The 19096-nt window shown below is 47.1% G+C and overlaps 1 protein-coding gene across 1 annotated transcript; it reads left to right on the top strand.

Annotated features, from left to right (window-relative positions):
* The first annotated feature begins 368 nt into the window (after positions 1 to 368).
* On the top strand, positions 369 to 18719 carry PTGER4 (prostaglandin E receptor 4). Its single transcript, XM_083466122.1, has 2 exons — positions 369 to 2395; positions 15023 to 18719. Exons 1-2 carry the CDS (start codon positions 1565 to 1567, stop codon positions 15602 to 15604), a joined length of 1413 nt encoding a protein of 470 aa, XP_083322248.1. The 5' UTR covers positions 369 to 1564; the 3' UTR covers positions 15605 to 18719.
* Positions 18720 to 19096: the final 377 nt, after the last annotated feature.

The following is a 19096-nucleotide window of genomic DNA, read 5'->3' as shown; positions in this document are numbered from 1 at the left end:
GTTGGATGGGGACGAAACGTTCTCGCGCACGTGCCGAACTCCCAACTGCAGACCTGCGGGGGGCGGGAGAGTGTGCCGGAAAAACTTCGTTTGAGTGGAGCCACAGGGAAAAAAGCAGGAATGCACCCGATCCATCTGCATCACCGACGAGGCCTTTACTTGAGAGTAAACGCGCAGAGGCTCAGGCGCGCCACGGCCCTTGCTCGCCCTACACCACCGATTTCGCTCAGCTGAACTCGCGGGACGGCAGGGCTGCACCCATCCTTTGCCAGGATGGATGGTGGCGATCGGGGTGGGGGGGACTTAGCTGGAGGGAGAGGGAGGAACCCACCCGCCCTCCTCCCAGCTTCTACTGTCGAGGGAAGGCGCCCTTTCGCTCTCCGGCGTCCACCAGCTCCCGCGCCCCGCGCCTTCTCCGTGCGCTTTTGGCAAGCCCGAGCGCGCCGCCTTCGCTCCTTCGCAGCCGCGGGGAAAGGCCCTCCGGGCGCTTCCCGAGGCGGCTGGGCTGCACCCACTTGCCCCGTGGCCAATGGGGCGCCGGGCTGGGCGGAGCCGGGCCGAGCTGCCTCCCCGACTGGAGGAGCTCGAAGGAGCGAACTTGCAAACGGCGCTGCGAGCGAGTGAGTAATCCGCGAGCCAGGCGGCGGGAGCACATGGTGGCAGCAGCGGCGCAAGGACGCGCGGGCGCCCGGTCCGGGTAGCGAGTCTGTCCGTCTCTCTCGTCCCCGCGCTCCTCCTGCTCCTCGGTCCGGCTTGGCTGCCTGGGACGCCGGGCTCCCAGCTGCCCTCGGAAGGCGGCTGATGAATTCTCCCGAGAGAGAGACGCCCGGCGCCCCGGCTGCGCCTCTCTGCTCCCGGCGCGCCGCTGAAAAGAAAAAGACGCGCAGCGGACACTTGAGTCGCCACCGCTGCTAACGGCAGACGGACTTTCCGAAGCCACCGAAGGGCTCTAGGTGGCGTCGAAGCTTTTGGAATCGGCGATCGGCTTTGAACTTGGCAAAGCGTTTGGAGGAGATACAATTCGGATTATTATTATTATTGTATATATATATTGGAGAGGAGGGGATTTATTTCATGTTGACATATTGCATATGCATACGTAGGTGAAGACTTGCATCGGAGTGACAAGTGAGGTGGGCGGGGACTGGCCGAACTAGAAGAGAGGGATGGAAAGTCCCACTGAGGCAGAAGGCAAAGACCAGTTTGCAAGCTGAACTTTGAAAAGCGCGAGACCTGGCAAGAAAAGAAAGCCAGCCTAAGAGACAACTGAGAACGCTTTTATGCAAGAAAAGGCATCTTTTGCTGGCTAGCCAAATTGCACTCGGCTTCTAAGAGCTCTTTTTGCTATTACTGGCCACCTTTTTTCTAACCTCCCCACTTTATGAATTTCTCCGAAAAAGCCACCATCTGCTTTCCTGGCTCCGCCTTTGAAATGCAGGATTCTTCAGTTCTCTCCGATTTGGATTTCCATCCTCTTCCGGCTGAAATCTGGGACTCTTGACTTTTGCTGCCGTTTTGTTCTTCTTTGACCCAGTTGGCTCCTTGCGATTGTCCCAGCCTCACCATGTCTTTCAACCCCACCATGCTGCCTTCTGCCAACGGCTCCTCCAATGGGACCGGAGGGGCACCTGAGGGCAGCAAACCCTTGACTATCCCCGCTGTCATGTTCATCTTTGGGGTGGTGGGGAACCTCATTGCCATTGTGGTGCTCTGCAAGTCCAGGAAGGAGCAGAAAGAGACCACCTTCTACACGCTGGTGTGCGGCTTGGCCGTCACGGACCTCCTGGGCACCTGCCTGGTGAGCCCGGTCACGATCGCCACATACCTGAAGAACGAGTGGCCAGGCGGCCAACCGCTTTGCGAATACAGCACCTTCATCCTCCTCTTCTTTGGACTGTCTGGACTCAGCATCATCTGCGCAATGTCCATTGAGAGGTACCTAGCCATCAACCATGCGTACTTCTACAGCCATTATGTGGATAAGAAGCTGGCAGCGCTCACGCTCTTTGCCATCTATGTTTCCAACGTCCTCTTCTGTGCCTTGCCGAGCATGGGCTTGGGCAGCACAAAGTTGCAGTACCCCCAGACTTGGTGCTTCATAGACTGGCGGACCAACGTCTCCACGCACGCCGCCTATTCTTACATGTATGCCGGCTTCAGTTCCTTCTTGATCATGGTCACCGTGGTTTCCAATGTCTTGGTGTGCATGGCCCTGATTCGCATGCACCGACAGTTCATGCGGCGCACCTCCCTGGGAACGGACAATACCGCCAGCCGATTGTCGGACTTCCGCCGGCGCAGGAGCTTCCGGCGCATGGCCGGCGCAGAGATCCAAATGGTCATCTTGCTCATTGCCACCTCCTTGGTTGTGCTGATCTGCTCCATTCCTCTCGTGGTGAGTAACGTTGGCTTAGCCTTTTCTTCCCAGTTTCGTCATTGCAGCTACAGATTCCCCCACAGCAGAAAAAGCCAAAGGCTGCTTCTGTGGTTGGAAAGGGAGGTTCCTAACGGCGATATTTCCATGCAGGTGATCTAAAATGTTCTCTCAACGCCCCCCCCCCCGCCATCCGCAAGGGAAAAGAAGGAAGCGACTCTGTCCCAGCCTTCTTCTTTGACACTGTTTATTCCTAGGCGGGGTAGGAGAAGGCTGTGGCCATTTTCATAAAGAAACTAAGAAGCACCTTTGAACTTGCTCTTTGTGTCACATGTTAATGTTTTGTCACCTGCTCACGTGGGACAGGATGCAGAAGAGACATTAAATGCACATTGTGGGCCAGTCCAAATGTGAAATACACATTGCACTCAAAGTTAAGTGGTGGGTGTGTCTGTGGGTGTATGGGAGAAACTAATTGAAGCCCAGTTTCTGAAAAGTCCCTTTGTGCCCCATGAATTGTCAATAGCTCCCCAAATATAAAAGCAGCCCTGCACATGGAGTAGTTATATAATACTTGAATTCTATACCAATGCGTTGCTTGAACTAAAGCTCATAGAAACATACATGCACGCACAGATACTTCCTAACCTCAAACTTACTGAAACTGCGAAGTTTGTGGCCAGCACGGGAAGTTGGGTGAATTTCTACATGTTTATAGGGCTAGCGTGAAATTTGCAGAGACACTCACATGCCAGAGAATAAAATGACTGTTGAGGTGTTTTTTAAAATCCCCAGCTGTTGGCGATACATGTGTTCCATAAATATTTCTGGACGAGGATTTCAGGCTGAAAGATTCACAGTCTGCGCCTTACAGTCTGCTGGTTTTAGCTGGTTTCAAAAAGAAGATCTCCCTTTGAGAAATGCAGAGCTGTTATTGTTGCACAGATTGCTTCAGTAACAGTTGTGTGCTTGATGTCAGGAGGTAAACCTTCAACTTCTAGAAAAAAGCACACCCTTAAAGAAAGACCAGTGCCTGTCTTCCTTTCCCCATTGACTGGGGTGGGGAGGGTGAAGGTGTGTGCCGGGGGTGGTGGTGGGGAAAACCAGTTGTGAGCTTAGCTGAGACTTGTACCAATAAAACAGAAACCAATGAAACATGGCAAACCACTTCTTTCTTGGCAAGGGTACATTAAACAAACAACTGACAGCACATACTTGCTTATCGCCCCGCCCTTTCACCCCGGGAGCTAAGCCGTTGTTAGGGGAGAAGTGTGGCAAATCCAGCTTGGTGCAATGGAGTTTATTGTAGGCAATAATTGTTCTGAAATAACTCCCTCTCGAGGGTGTAGCAAAACCAGGGAGGCTCATAATTAAGAGGGAAAGAGGACTGGGCTGAGCACAATCCTGAACTGTTCAGGTAAATGGTATACTTTTACAAGTCAGGCCAGTTTTGCTACATAACTAGCATAATCCAGCTGTGGTCTGGGTTACTAGCACTTGACAAGCTGTCCGGCTGGTGTTTTCCGGTGTGTAACTGGACACCTTTGCATGCAGTGCTGTTTACAGGGACTGTACCAGAGGCTGTGTTGCACAGTCTTTTTCTTACACCGAAACCATCTCCATTTAAGGGGGGGAAAGTGCAATCGACACATAGGAGAGGCATGCAGTCGGTGCTCTGCAAAGGTTGCCTCAGCAGAAGAGACACATGTGCCTTCTACCTTCGTGGGTGGAGATGGTCTCTGTGTAGGAAGAAGCATCCTTTTAAAACATGGAATGGATTGAGTCAAAAACATCGTGGGTCACGGGGTATTTCAAGCAGAATATATTCACAAACAGAGGGAATCTGAGCCTACCGACTTGTGTGCTGTTGGACAAAAAGCAAACTCTGAACAGTGAAAATAGACTTTGTTTACTACCCAGGCACTAGCCTGTTTTCGTTTCAGCAGCAGACAGACTCCTTGGGCAATAGAATAACCCAAGCATTTTGACATTGCTGCAACGTGTATTAATAGGCACTAATTGGAATGCCTGTTTCTCCACCTAAACATATTCTAAATACCAATGGCTGGTCCTAGAAGTTCAGCTATAGTGAGTGGGCCGTGCTGGTGCCTCCTACACATTTTGAGATGAGAGAATTCCGGACCGTACCATTTCAGACTGCATGCTGGGGACCGCTATAGTTTTGGATGCAATCCCTCTACAAAAGCTCTGTTGCAACTTGTAAAACTAGTGTTCTTGTTTTTAAGATATTAAGAAATATCTGTCTATCTATCTATCATCTATCTATCTATTTATCTATCTATATCATCTATCTATCTATCTATCTATCTATCATCTATCTATCTATCTATCTATCTATCTATCTATCTATCTATCTATCTATCTCTTGGAAGATGTTGATACCTATTGTGTCAAAAATACAATAATCTGACCTGCCACCTGATGTGCAACAGTCCAGAACTGTTCCAGCTCTTAAGAGGTATAGGCTCGTACTTTAACAGGCATCTGCCAGCTTGCCAGCTCCCAGGGCAAGTGTCCTCTTGCAGACACCTGGTACCACACTGATCCCTACCTCTCAGGTCTCGTTTCTACTGCATTTTTCAAGCAGGTAAGAAACAGCACCACAGAGTCCCACTGTTTCTTACCTCTCTCCATATCCCACACAAATCAAGAGAACCTGCTTCTTCCAAAGCCCTCTGTGTATGCCGTAGGATGCAAAGGAGGGAGTGGGTGAGTTCCACAAGTTAGTGGATAGCAAAACCCTGGCAGTCCAGTGGTGGGTCTACCGGGATGCAGAATATGGGGGGTAGGGGTAGGGAAGAGAGACACTTCGGGAAGCACTGAAGGTTAAGATGGTTTGCCACTGTGGGAACAGGCTGTTTGGCTAGATGGACCTTTGTTCGGATCCAGCAAGGCTATTTATATTCTTATTAAATCCACCTGAGATTCCAAAATGAAACAGGACATGTGAAATGGTTGTCCAGATTGTCAACTGGAAACAGCAGTTGGATACAAAGATGGGATAATTGTGTAAGAGTTGGTGAGTTCTAAACATGGGTACATAAATTCTGCGGGGTTTGCTTCCCAGTAACTGTTTGGAGGTACATACTTTCTTTTCTTTCTTTTTTAAGGAAAAGATGCACTGATTGAGAATGTTTGCATCTGATTTAGAGGGAAACTGAGTTTACTCCAGTGCTAGCTCCATCCATCCATCCATCCATCCATCCATCTATCTATATCTATCGTCTGTCTATGCTACTGGGCTAAGAGAAAGTGACTTACCTAAGACCCCCCTGTGTGCTTAATGAATGAATATGGATTTGAAATCAAGTATTTCTGGTCCAAGCCCAACACTCATGCATGTTGAATGTATGTTGTGTTTGGGGAAAGTTGAGGCTGATTGTGGCATTGGCGACGCAACAGTTACTACCGGTACATAGCTGTGAAGTTTGGTGAAATTATTTACTCTGTGAGGAGTGAAGGACAACTCTGCCCTCACAGGGCTGACACAGGCAGCCTAGCGCACAGTGCTTGTAGCAAAAGAGGGAAAAAAGTATGGGGAATAGATAACTAAACAAAAAACCACCAGACTAAGTTATGCCTTGCAATTTAAACTGGCTAATGAATATGAAAGTAGTCTAATGGTAAATGCATGTAATTAGTGGGAGAATCCCCCTACTGAGCTTATTTCAGAAACTAGTGCCCTATATTTATTGACGCATTGGAAGAGTCAAGTTACTTGGCTAAAATCTGACAGAAAACTGGAAGAAATTAAGATTATTATTATTATTATTATTATTATTATTATTATTATTATTTTCTTATTTATACCCTGCCTATCTGTCTGGGTTTCCCCAGCCACTTAAAAAGAGCACAGAGACAAATAAAAGCATGTTGCTTCCACACATTTGAAATGGTTGTATATCCGTGGTCAAACATTGAATGAAGGCCTTTAGTGTACCTTTAAAGTGAAGAGGCAAGTAATAAGCCCAAAGGAGGTGTATATTTAGCAAACAGCACATTCCCTGCTGAATGAGATCATGTCATAATAGGGTTTATTACATGTGTTTTTTGGAAACAGCAGCAGCAATGTATTTGTATCATGCCCTCACTCCAGTAAGTTATGACAAGGAGTTTCTCGTGATTTATATCTTCGACCTGCTGCCTTCCAAACATTTTGGACTCCAACTCCCATCAGCCCCAGCCAGCAGAGCTCACTGATGGGAGTTGAATTCCAACAACATCTGGAGGACCACAGGGTCCCCATAAGAGAGAATAGCTGGCTTAAGACCAACTCAGGAATTTGAACCCAGATCTGCCTGGTGAGAGGCAGGCATTTTATTCCACTAGGCTGAGGTATTAAGAATAACAGTATCTTGCATTTGGAGGAGCAGATCTGATCCTCTGTCAAGCCATTCTTGGTTTGACCAAAAGCAGCTTAGTGATTTACACTGTGGTGACATGCGATTTCCCTCCACCAAAGTGACTTTTTATTGAAGTTTGGCTCAAAAGAAGCCCTGACTGTCAATTGGACTCTTGCACTGATTTTAGAGCAAGGAGTCTTTTCCTTTTTCACATCCTGCAACATGGGACTGACTCAAACGACTTCTATCATCCCTTTGCACTCGGGCTGATGCGAGCTGGGAGTCTACCGACATCCCTGCTCTGTTCATCTGTGATCACCTGGGGTCTCTGAACAAAGCCCCCCATGTTCTCTTTAGATTGGTTTCAGCTGGCACTGATGAGATAGCAGCCCAGATTTTGGAAGTGCACGGAGGCTGCGTAAGACAAGTACCAAGTTCTTCTGGGCAAAGGTTACTTCGTAAATCCAGCCTCCTACTTAATATTAACTGGCTGGCTATATATAGCCGTGTATCAGAATGTGATAGAGGGACTTTTATGAGCACAGGTGAAGACTTGGTGGAAGGAGACTCCTTTGTTTGTTGTGGGAGGTAACTGCTATAAAAGGGCACTTTATGGTAAGCTTTGCTGGGTAAGGCGTATATAATGTTTGCCTTGAGTCAGGGCAGGGAAAAAGAAAAACCACCCCTTCCCTTAAAGTATTGGATAAAAACTAAAGCCCGTGCTTTCACACGACACATTTAAAGCACATCCCTCTGACCCCATAACAGAATACTGGGAACTATAGTTTACCCCTCACAGAACTACAATTCCCAGCACCCTTAACAAACGACAATTCCCAGGATTCTTTGGTGGGGGAATGTGCTTTAAATGACTGGTATGTATGTAAGCTCATTGTTCCAGGCTGGCTCACAATACTGTCTTTTCTTAGCATTGCAAAACCTCAGAATCACACCGGGAGCTAAATATCTTATCTGGATATGGAAGCTTTCCGCATGGAGGGAGATTTTGACATGGGGGGCGTACTCTGTCACCCATTCTCATGTGCCTTCTGAGGTGACACAGCCACGTGGAGGACTGTACCGCATGGGAGTCTTCATAGCTGAACTCTAAAAGCATGTTTGAGACATAGAAGCCTTCCCATTTTGAGCTCCGGAGGGAGACGGTTCAACTGTCAAACAGTTCTTTCTGTCAGAAAGTTCATCCTAGTGTTTAGTCAGAAGCGCCTTTCCTGCAACTTGAAGGCATTGGTTTGAGCCCTACCCTCCCAAGTGGGAGAAAACAAGCCCTTGAGATATTTGGAGATGGCTATCATATCTCCCTCTCAGTCTCCTCTTTTCCAGGCTAAACCACCACTGGAATGTGGCCTCCAAAAGGTTGTCTAGAAGGCATTCTGGCCCCCGAGCTGGAAAAGGTTCCCCACCTCTGCTGGAAAGGATTTCAATGGAAGCAATTCCCATTGAGCTCAGCTGAATTTGCTTCTGAGTCAAACATGGGTTGGATTGCACTGTTTTGAGTTTGATTTCCACCAGCAGCCCTGCTAGTAAAGAGGTCGGGGTGGAGCTTCCTTTGGGAATGAAGTCATTTGTTGTCTCCTGTGACCAGGTTCCAAAATATGAGCACCTTTCACTGTGTACAAAGAGTTAAGACTGGCAGGCATCACTAGCACACAGCCCCTACAAATATCCAGCAATTAATGCGGCTTTGCCATAAAAAGGAAGGTTATCGAGTTAAGTGTCCTAGTTTGCTTAGTGACTGATTGGGTTGTTTTTTATTTTAAAAAATCAGCATTAGTCAGGCGTGCTGTGTCAACTTCATACGAGTTTTAGGAACAGCTGGATACACACTAATATTTCCCTGCAGCGGTCTCTGCATCAGAACGCTTTTATCCGAACAAGCTGTTCGTCTGAGAGTGGAATTTAGACCATGACTGCATTTCCCTGGAGTAGCTGTGTTAAAGCAAGAAGCAACTTCATTTGTGCAATTACAGGGAGGGCGGTGGGTGGGAAGACATTTGTGAATTCAGATAAGCTTATCTGGTTGTGTCTGGCACTTAGACTTGCCTAGGAACTGCTCGGTTTTGGCATCTGCCAGCAGGGCTGCCAGATGGCCATTTTTTGAGAGGGTTGTCCAGAACCTCGTCGGACAGCTGTTTCCAACCTGCTGCCCTGCTGATGTTGCTTGACTACAACTCTGGCTGTCTCTGGCCATTAGCCATGACCTCTGGGATTTGTGGACCAGCCACATCTAGTGAACATCTAGCTTGCTGCCAACTCACGCCTACTCTGTAGAAGTGGCACCACATCTCAGAACTGCCCATTTCTAAGATGTACATTTAACTAAAAAGGTAAAGGGGCCCCTGACCATTAGGTCCAGTCGTGACCGACTCTGGGGTTGCGGCACTCATCTCGCTTTATTGGCCGAGGGAGCCGGTGTACAGCTTCCGGGTCATGTGGCCAGCATGGCTAAACCGCTTCTGGCGAACCAGAGCAGCGCACGGAAACACCGTTTACCTTCCTGCCGGAGCGGTACCTATTTATCTACTTGCACTCTGCCATGCTTTTGAACTGCTAGGGGGGCAGGAGCAGGGACCGAGAAACGGGAGCTCACCCCGTCGTGGGGATTCGAACCACCGACCTTCTGATCGGCAAGTCCTAGGCTCTGTGGTTTAACTCACAGCGCCACCCGCGTCCCTCGTACATTTAACTAGGGCTGAGCAATAACTGGTTTTCAACATTGTGATACATAACCAGCTGAACATCGCAATGTACTGATATATCACAATGTCTGAAATAAGGATGCAGCTATGTAGAGGCATCGGCATGCTTCATGGTTTTCCTGGCTTCATGATTTTTGCCAGCGCCCGCTCTTGTGATTCGCTGCCCTAGAAGGAGACAGGGGGGAGCTGAGCCGGCAGAACGTGGGCTGCAGGAATCGAGAGATGCACTGGCTGGCTTCACGGTTTCCCCCACATTATGATTTCTGCATACCCCTCCCATCATGATTCACGATATACTGCCAGGTCAAAAATAATGAAATCGATATCTCAATATGGTCTTCAAACTTGGGTTCTAGATGATATATTGACATATCCCCCAGCCCTACAGGTAACATATTTTATGTGGGTGAAATGGATGCTTTCAACTATGTGTGCAACAGGTAGATTCACTAGAGTATGTGGAATACATTTATCCATGACTGTCCTAGAATGTAGCCATGCATTTGGCACCATGGAACACACAGCGAAGCTTCTAGGTTCCCTTGGGGGTGAGGGTGGCTGTTGGTCTGGCTGGGTGTGTGTTTTTTTTGGGGGGGGCTTGTTGCTCTCCAAATGGTTCTTAATTTTATCTTGAAGTGTCTTTAGCTCAAGGGTGGCTAACCTGTAGCCCTATTTGTTGCTGCACTACAGCATCCAACAGCAGAGGTAGCTTACTTGGTAGAACATGAGACTCTTAATCTCGGGGTCATGGGTTCGAGTCCCGGGTTGGGCAAAAGATTCCTGGATTGCAGGGCGTTGGACTTGATGACCCTTGGGGTCGCTTCCAACTCTACAATTCTCTAATTCTATCCCATGCTGGCTGGGGCTGATGGAATCCATCAGCACGTGAACGACAACAGTTTGGCGACCCTTGCTTTAGGTATTTGTTACCAAATAATAAAATATACTTCTTCTTTATTTAGAAGTGAATGTACAAAGCTGTATACAGGGTCCCTCTAGCCCAGTATTGCCCTACTGTGACTGGTGATGGCCCTCTAGGGTCCAGGTTCTCTATGGCCCTGCCTACTTCTGCTAATTTTTAAAAAATTAATCTGTAGATGTTTGGGTTTGAACCTGAGGAAAAGCTGTGGTCATTGGCTTGTCACCTGTGGTGAGCGAGATTTGCTCTAGGGGATCCAGGCTGTTTGTTTTCCTTTCACACCATAAATGAATAACAGAGGCATGTGCAGGCAGGCAGGCAGGCTCAGTCAATATTTTTGTGGGCTTTATTTGCAAGACTGCAGTACGTTAAAGCATATGCAAAAAAGAGAGCAGCGAATATGCAGTGACTTCACCCCTATACAAGCTATAACCAGGATACTCAGAATTCAGCCTTAACAGAAAATTGTTGCAGGCTCCCAAAAGATGCCAAGATGCATCCTTTGGTGAGTCACCAAGGAAAGAGAGATCCAGAGTACCTTAAAGGTATTTTGGAGGAAAGGGAATAAGCCTGGTTGATTACCATTTCCTATGGGGTGGTGATTTTCTTCTTCTCCCTTAGCAGTATGAAACTGGACAGCCAACACACTGCGGTTGGATTTGGCACCTGAGTTTCAAATCTGCATTCTCTTGAGGACTTCTGGCATAGCTTGCCTCAGTTTCTCACTCTGTAAAATGGTAAATGCAAGGTAGCACAGATGAGGAAATATGGTTCACCTCGGCCTGCCTTGTATTTAAACACTTGCCTAGTGCAACAAGGCATTGGATGCAAGCGAGTGAGGGGGCTGGGGGTCCGTCCTCTGTGCCCTGTGTAGAAATAATGTGTCCTGCCAGAGAGGGAAGCCCCTCCTCCATTTTGGAAGAACATAGGAAACTTCCTTATCAGTTTATCAGAATCAGACCATTGGGTCTATCTAGCTCAGTATTGTCTACACTGATTGGCAGCAGCTCTCCTGAGTGTCAGGCAGGGGTTTATCCCAGGCCTACCTGGAGATGCCAGGAATTGAACCTGGGACCTTCTACATGCAAGGAAGATGCTCTGCCACTGAGCCATGGCCCTTTCATAAGCAGGACAGAGCTTCCTATTCCTCCTGGTAGGTTGTTTTTTTTCTTTTTTGTAGGCTAGTAACTTTTGTGGGCTTATTTACAGGGCTGCCTTAAGCCATCAGCTTTCAGACTTTCTTCTTTCAGGAAACACTTTCCACATCCATTTGTCTGCTAAGGATTTCTTCTGCATCTGCTCTGTATTGCAATAGGTACTTGCAAATATTTGAAAGCTCACATTCTGCACTACGTTGGCCAGCCCTGTTGGTTTGAAAGTGCACACCCGGATCTCACCTGAGACACCCTGGAATTTACTGCAAAGATCAGCAGTGGTGGGCAGCCCCTGATCTTCTACAATGGCCGATCTTCTCACTGTAATAAATAGAGAGGTCCCTGAACAGCTCCTAAATAATTAGGGGCAGCGTATTAGTCTCTGGCAGCAAAACCAACAAAATGTCTTGGGGCACCCTAAAAACGGATACATTTTAGTACGGCATAAACTTTTGTGGACTAGAGCATCTGATGAAATAGAAGGCTGGTCCGCAAAAGCTCATGCCAAGTGTTAAAGGTTAAGTTTCCACAAGACTTTTTGTTGTTTTAACTCCTATGCAGGTAAGTGGTGAGCTCCTCATTGGGTACAAATCCGATGCCTGTGACTTTAATTTTCACAATCTAATTTTGTTTGACTTTTGCTGCACTTTCTTGCTTCATATTAAACCAGCTTTCATTTTGGGCTACAGCCCTCCAAAGCCGAAAGCAAATTCTAAAGGCAGCATTGGAAGCACAGTCTCTCTGCCACCTAGTGGTTTGAACTGAATGCGTCCAGTTGAATTCAACCAGTAACACCTTCAGGTCAAAGAAACTACGCTCCAGTAGAGCTGAGGTGCTTCTTGGTGGGGGCTTATTCTGTAAACAGGTCGTTGAGAATTTGCAAATATAATACTGGCACAGCTTTTTTTCGGATTGAAATTGTTCAGCTTTTTTAAGGGTTTCCCCTCCAGGGCATATACTGCCACAGGGGCCGGATTAAATCGACCGGCGGGCCGGATTTGGCCCCTGAAATGGACTTTGGACATGCCTGGCTTAGGGTGTAGCCCAAGCCCAAAGTTCAGCGCTTTCAGGTCTTGTTGACTTGAATAAAAGCTTTCAGCACATGCATAATTACCGTATTTTTTTGCTCTATAAGACTCACTTTTTCCCTCCTAAAAAGTAAGGGAAAATATGTGTGCGTCTTATGGAGCGAATGCAGGCTGCGCAGCTATCCCAGAAGCCAGAACAGCAAGAGGGATCACTGCTTTCACTGCGCAGCGATCCCTCTTGTTGTTCTGGCTTCTGAGATTCAGAATATTTTTTTCCTTGTTTTCCTCCTCCAAAAACTTGTGGTCTGGTACGTCTTATAGAGTGAAAAATACGGCACTTCACAGTTAAAGCCAAGCAGGTCTTTACAAAGTGATTAACTTTGGCTGGTTCATGCCCTTAGGGAGATATTCAACAAAAAGGTTGTGCTTGCATATGGATTAGCACAGGCACAATGGGATATTCCCCCTTTCCTCCCCACCTTCGGGGTATCCCCCAGATCTGCTCCAAAGGGTTGGGGAAACCCCAGAACAGATTGGGGGGGGCACCCGGAGGGAGAACATCACATTGCACAAGGATAAATCCTTGCACTGACAAAACATTTTGCTTAGCTCTGTGTGAAGTACAGCCCAAAGTCTTTAAGACCTATGAACACCTTTTAAGTATCTGGCCATCATCCTATGCCATTGTTGTTCAACTTTAAACTATCTGTCCAATTGCAGCCAGGATTTGTGTAAAACATTATAAATAGGACATGGGAAGATGTCAGCTGCATAATTTGACGCAGTTCATCATTTTAAGTGTTGTACATTTCTTTCTTTTTTATTAAAAGAAAAGGTTCATTCCAGGCAAGCTGTCGTTAAAGCAGAATATCCTCCGACAAGCTTCTACAGGCAAAATTTGGAGGGTATATACCTATAAAAATCCTGGAATACTCAAGCCTTGGAAGATACTAGCAAAAGTTACTTCTAACCTCAAAGAGCATACAGTTCCAGGCTTGTCCCTGAAAGAGAATTTGCCTGTGAGGTGGAAGTTTGGGTCCAATTTTTTTTATTTTTTTTGGAAACATATATTTATGAGGAGGCTGGCTGGATTAGGGTGATTGGCTGGATCTCCCGAAATGACTCAAGGCCACATTCTGCAGCTCTTACGCACCCAGAACAGTTAATAGCAGAGTTGGTTGTAGAAGGGAGAGAAAAAGAAGGTGGCTGAAATAACAAAAACAAAACTGGGAAGAGGCTTAATTGTGAGCTCTAAATTAGGGAAGAGAGACGAAACGCCAGGGAATGCAGAGAGCAGGCACATCAGAAATAATTCACAAAAAAATTGATATAAGAATTTTAAGGTCTCAAATATAGAATAAATATTAATAAATGCACACATATCTAAATATATGAACCATGTGTCTGAAATAGTAATGGAGAGCAATCCTGAAGCCATTTTGACTCTCCAAATGACCTCAAATATTCCTCTGCAGTAAGGGAGGCAAATGAGGGAAAGCCTTCCGATTGTCTTTTTGCTTGCAAATCCTGTCTTAAGGGCATATTTTTGTATGAATAGGGTGAGCCTGTGACCTGGATTCAGGAACTAAAGTATTAACCATCACAAAAGAATGGCCAGGCTGCCTAGGTAATGCAATCAGTGACCATTATCAGGTATCCAGGCAGGCAGGATTTCTCCTGTAGACCGCCTCCTTCTGTGATGTATGTATGATGTTTTAGGGGCGTGGTCTTGGGCTACAGGGTGGGCAATTTCAAAAGTCTATATAAGGGCTTGCACACCATTGTTCAGGATTCTCCTCCCTCCCTTCGTGCGATAAGTGGGGACCCTGTTGCAACATAAAGATCAGGCTTACTAGCCGCTTTGCTTCTCAATATACTCTGGTTGGCCTCTTACTTTCTCCTACTGATAGGGAACCCACTTAAAGACTCTGTACAGTGGTACTTCGGGTTAAAAACTTAATTCGTTTTGGAGGTCTGTTCTTAACCTGAAACTGTTCTTAACCTGAGGTACCACTTTAGGTAATGGGGCCTCCCGCTGCCGCCACACGATTTCTGTTCTCATCCTGAAGCAAAGTTCTTAACCTGAGGTACTATTTCTGGGTTAGCGGAGTCTGTAACCTGAAGCGTCTGTAACCTGAGGTACCACTGTACAGGCTCTGGAATACCCCATAAGGGAAAGGGAGCAGTTTTTCTTATAACATGTTTCATTGGCCTGCTTATATGCCAGTATTTTAGATGGCATGGAAGGCGTGGCACAAAGGTCTTTTTCTCTCTGCACTGGAAATCTCTCCCCCCGACCCTGGTTCTGAAAACAGCTCTCTTTTGACATGACACAAACCTTCGCTCTGCCCATCACCCTGCCTGCTGTAACATGCGGTTGCTAAGCCAGCTGTTAGCTTTGAAATGTCAGCTTGGCCCTCGCTCATCAACTTTATATTTCTCTCCCTCCCCGCAATCTCTCTTCAGGTGCGTGTCTTTGTGAACCAGTTGTACCAGCCGCCTTTGGTGAAGGACATTCAGCAAAACCCTGACTTGCAAGCCATCCGCATCGCATCGGTCAACCCCATTCTGGACCCCTGGGTGTACATCCTGCTTCGCAAGACGGTGCTGAGCAAAGCTATCGAGAAGGTCAAGTGCCTTTTCTGCCGTATCGGCGGAGGCCACCGCCAGCACTCGGGAAGCAACTTCAACTGTGCGGACGGCCGCCGGGCTTCCTCTGCCACGGCCACCCATTCGCCCTCCTTCATTTCCCGGGAGCTGAGGGAAGTCAGCAGCACCTCCCAGACGCTTCTGTACCCACTGGAGCCGAGCGAGGGGGCCACTGGGGACCGGATGCTGTTGCCAGGGGCCAGCAGCCGCCTGGCCCAGTCAGACACTACGTCCATAAGGACACTAAGGAGTTCAAACACCTCAGAGTCGTCCCAGGGCCATGAGTCGGAGACGGTGTTTTTGGTGAACGAACTCAGGCCCGGCGCTGCTCCAAAGGGCAGTTCTCTTCAGGTCACCTTCCCCAGCGAGACACTGAACTTGTCGGAGAAGTGTATATAAAGGAACGAAGGACGTTTGTGAGGTGCAGAAGGTCCTTTGGAAGAGGACCAGAAAGGAACTCGTACAGCGGACATATCAAATGCCATCCGGTCTGCTCTGCCCATTGTGGTTAAGGCACACCAGAGGCCGAACAAGGCCGCCTTGCTGATCTAATGGGACTGTGTAGCCGTTTAGGGCAAGGTGAGCTGTAAATGGGCATCTAGTAAGAGAGCTCATTTGGGTACGAAATGGCAATGGGGTGGAATTAAACATCCTGGCTGCAAAAGATGGTACGCCATCTTTCCTGAAAAGCTGGGCGGTGGAGCTGTAACTTTGACCGGATGTGCATTTGAGTGTGATAAGCACAGTTCTTGCAGGTGACTAAGGATCACCCCACAAATGCATCAGACTCTGTCGATGTAACAGGTGAATGTATGGCGGTGGCAGGTGTGCAGGCTGCTGCTTGTTGCCTTTCCTTGCCCTGTGACACAGGACTGTTTTGCAGAAAATCCAGGGTTTGGAAAGAGTTGCTGATATTCCCCACCCATACATGACCGAAGCATACTTACCCCCTATTCCTCTCCCCTCCCTTATTACTTAATAAGGTTTCGAGAGAACTAATTCAGGCAGTTGCTGGTAACTGTGTAAACTGCTCCAGTCAATGGTGGAATTGAGAATCTCTCCTGTGGCGTGAAAAAAAATGTGAATTTCTCTGGCTGTGTATAGTGTGACTGAATGTATTTAAAAAATGCTGTATTCTTCTCTGTGAGAAGGTTCGTTATTAATACAAAGTATATAAAAAGAAATATTACCAGCCCTCTCTTCCTCCTTACGCCTGCTGATAGATAGTTTTACGTTAAATTTATTTTTCAGATATGCAAACTCAGCAGGCCATAGCAGAGCGAATTCCTAAGGCAGGAGTGGAGGGATTTGGAATCAAATGAGGAAAATGTTATGAAACCACTGGGGGAAATAAAGGAAAAGGCTTTTATGTTTTTAAAAATGTTCCTTGTATTGTATGTGTGCGTGTACGAAGAAAGAAAGCGAGCAAGAAAGCAGAGTTTATGTGTTGTGAATGTCTTCTCAAAATGCAGTGGCTTCAATGTAGGCCAACAATCCAGTCCCCTAAACATTTTATCCAAAACTTTCGGCACAATCCTACTCAGGTTTACTCAGAAGTAAGTCCCGCTGTGTTCAGCGGAGCTTAGTCTCAGGCAAACAGGAAGAAGCTTTTGCAGCCTTCATTATGATAGCGGGAATTCTTGCAATCTGGAAAACGTTTCCCGGATCATGGCTCAAAACATCCATCTCTGGCCCGTGCCCTTTTTGCTCAACTTCTTTCCTCGGAAGCAACTTCTGAGTGGAGCCCAAGCAAATATGTTTAGGGTTGTAATCATAGGACCAGCTCATGTAGTTAGCTGCTCCTTTGCCGGAGGTTGCAGGGCTGTCAGTGGTCTAACAAGCATTGTACAGTGGCAAGTATTGTGGCAAGTGCTGCTTCCACTTGGGATATGTATATGCAGCTGCTGCTGTGTGTGTGCTTGTGGCAGCTTAAAAAAAAAAGGCCACTGCCATTGCATATATTTTTGGGCTGCAGGTATTTGGGAGCAGTAAATCCTACCATGGAACTTCATACAGCCGTGCCATGAACACATCATCAGTTAGAGGTGACCAAGTGCATGAAGAAATGCATAGCCTTGAAAAAAGCTGCTAAAATATTTTGACTTGTTAAATGTTTTACCATTGTACAGTGCCCTTGGCTTACAGGAGTGTACTATTGCCAGTTGCCTGCACAGAATACTTTGTCGATTGTCAATAGACGGCCCCTTCCAATTCTACCGTTCTAGTTACCATTGCTTTCTGTATTAAGGGTTGGACCACTGTACGAGATGTGGAGCAGCAAGGAAGCACAGGACCGGGTGCCATATTGTGTCCATGTGCATGTTTTAGGATTGAACGTAGAGGTGATCAGTATTCCACCATGGGCAGCCTGGTGTGGGGGCTGCATGCCAGAGGTGGGTGGGGTTGGGGGCAAAAATAGTTGGAACAACAGATGCAAGTCTTACCTTTGTTGTACAGTAGTTTTATATTCCACCCATGGGAATGTGAGGCTTCTGATACCCACACACATTTCTCCATCTGGCAGGCAGGCAAGCAAACAAGCGAGCGAGGGGCATCGTCCTAATTCAAGGGCATGTTTCTGACAAGTGAAGGAGGATGTGAAGCAGGACTAGTGAGAAGTGTGGCCTGAGGAGAGTCCCGAGGACCAGACAAGGGAGGCTTGCAGGCCTGTGGTTCTCCATCCCTGCTCGACACCACCCTCCCCGGGCTCGGGTGTGGGTCTAAAGCAGTCTCTCCCAAACTTGGGTCTCCAGCTGTTTTTGGACTACAATTCCCACCATCCCTAGACAACAGGACCATGGGTCAGGGATGATGGGAATTATAGCCCCCAAACAGCTGGAGACCCAGGTTTGGGAAACGCTGGTCTAAAGGTACATGAGGCCACTACCTTGCAGAAGCTAAGCAGGTCTAGGTCTCCGTTTGGTTGGTGTCTGGATGGGTGAGTGCCTGGGAACCATAGTCTACTGTCTTGGGTTCCATGATTGAAGAAGAATGTAAGAAAAGAAGTTTCAGCTCATCTGAAGTTAGACTGCTCAGTTTGGCCTTATACACTCCACTTGTTATATGGGAGAAAGTAAGTTTGCACTAATACATGGGGAAAAGAAGAGTGCCTCACATTTAAAAACCAATACACTGATTTTTAGACCTCAACAAAAAAAGGGTGACACGAAGTAATGACCAGTAAAATACTAGGGGGACTATTAGCCTTAAGATTTCACTTCACTAGAAATAACAGGTAAAGCTAGAGGGGATTTTATGTCTGTGTGCCATGTTCAAAGGGTTACACTTTGCCTCCTGGTGTTATCCTGTACAGCTAGTTGGGAGGCCTGGTTTTCGTCAAGGAAAATATTAAGCATGTAATGTTGCTCAACATGTTTTCATGTGCATTGCTTTCTGTTGGAATTAGAATTCTGAGCCTGAATGTCAGCGATATGTTTTACAAAACTGTTTGTACTGGCACAAAATCTCTTCTGGCAATCACCATTAAATGCAGGCATGCCACTGGAGTACAGAAGTCTGTGTCTGTCTACTCAAGTCTTTTATTATCTTGCCTTTTATAACACAAACACCACATTCAACAAGTATAAATGCACACATCCAAGTCAGGTGGGTGACTTGTGACCCTCCAGACTACAACTCCCATCACCCCTGATCATTGGCCACACTTGGCTGGCTGGTGGGGTGAGAGGAGGGCTGATGGGAGTTGGAGTCTTTGAAACTACTGAAGGCACACAGGTTCCCCATTCCTGCTTTAAGGGATTTAGCTATGGCCAGACAGCCAATGCAAGACATAGCTAAGCATTCCTTTTCTTGATACTCCTAAGTTTTCATGTAAATTTATTGCCCCAAAGAATTGTCATAAATCTAGGCTCAGGTGTGGAGGGGCAGGCT

This window comes from Podarcis liolepis, assembly GCF_965112155.1.
Source record: "Podarcis liolepis genome assembly, chromosome: 11".
In the NCBI taxonomy this organism is placed as follows: Eukaryota; Metazoa; Chordata; class Lepidosauria; order Squamata; family Lacertidae; genus Podarcis; species Podarcis liolepis.
Note: the sequence above shows the minus strand (reverse complement) of the source record. Positions and strands in the feature narration are given on the sequence as shown.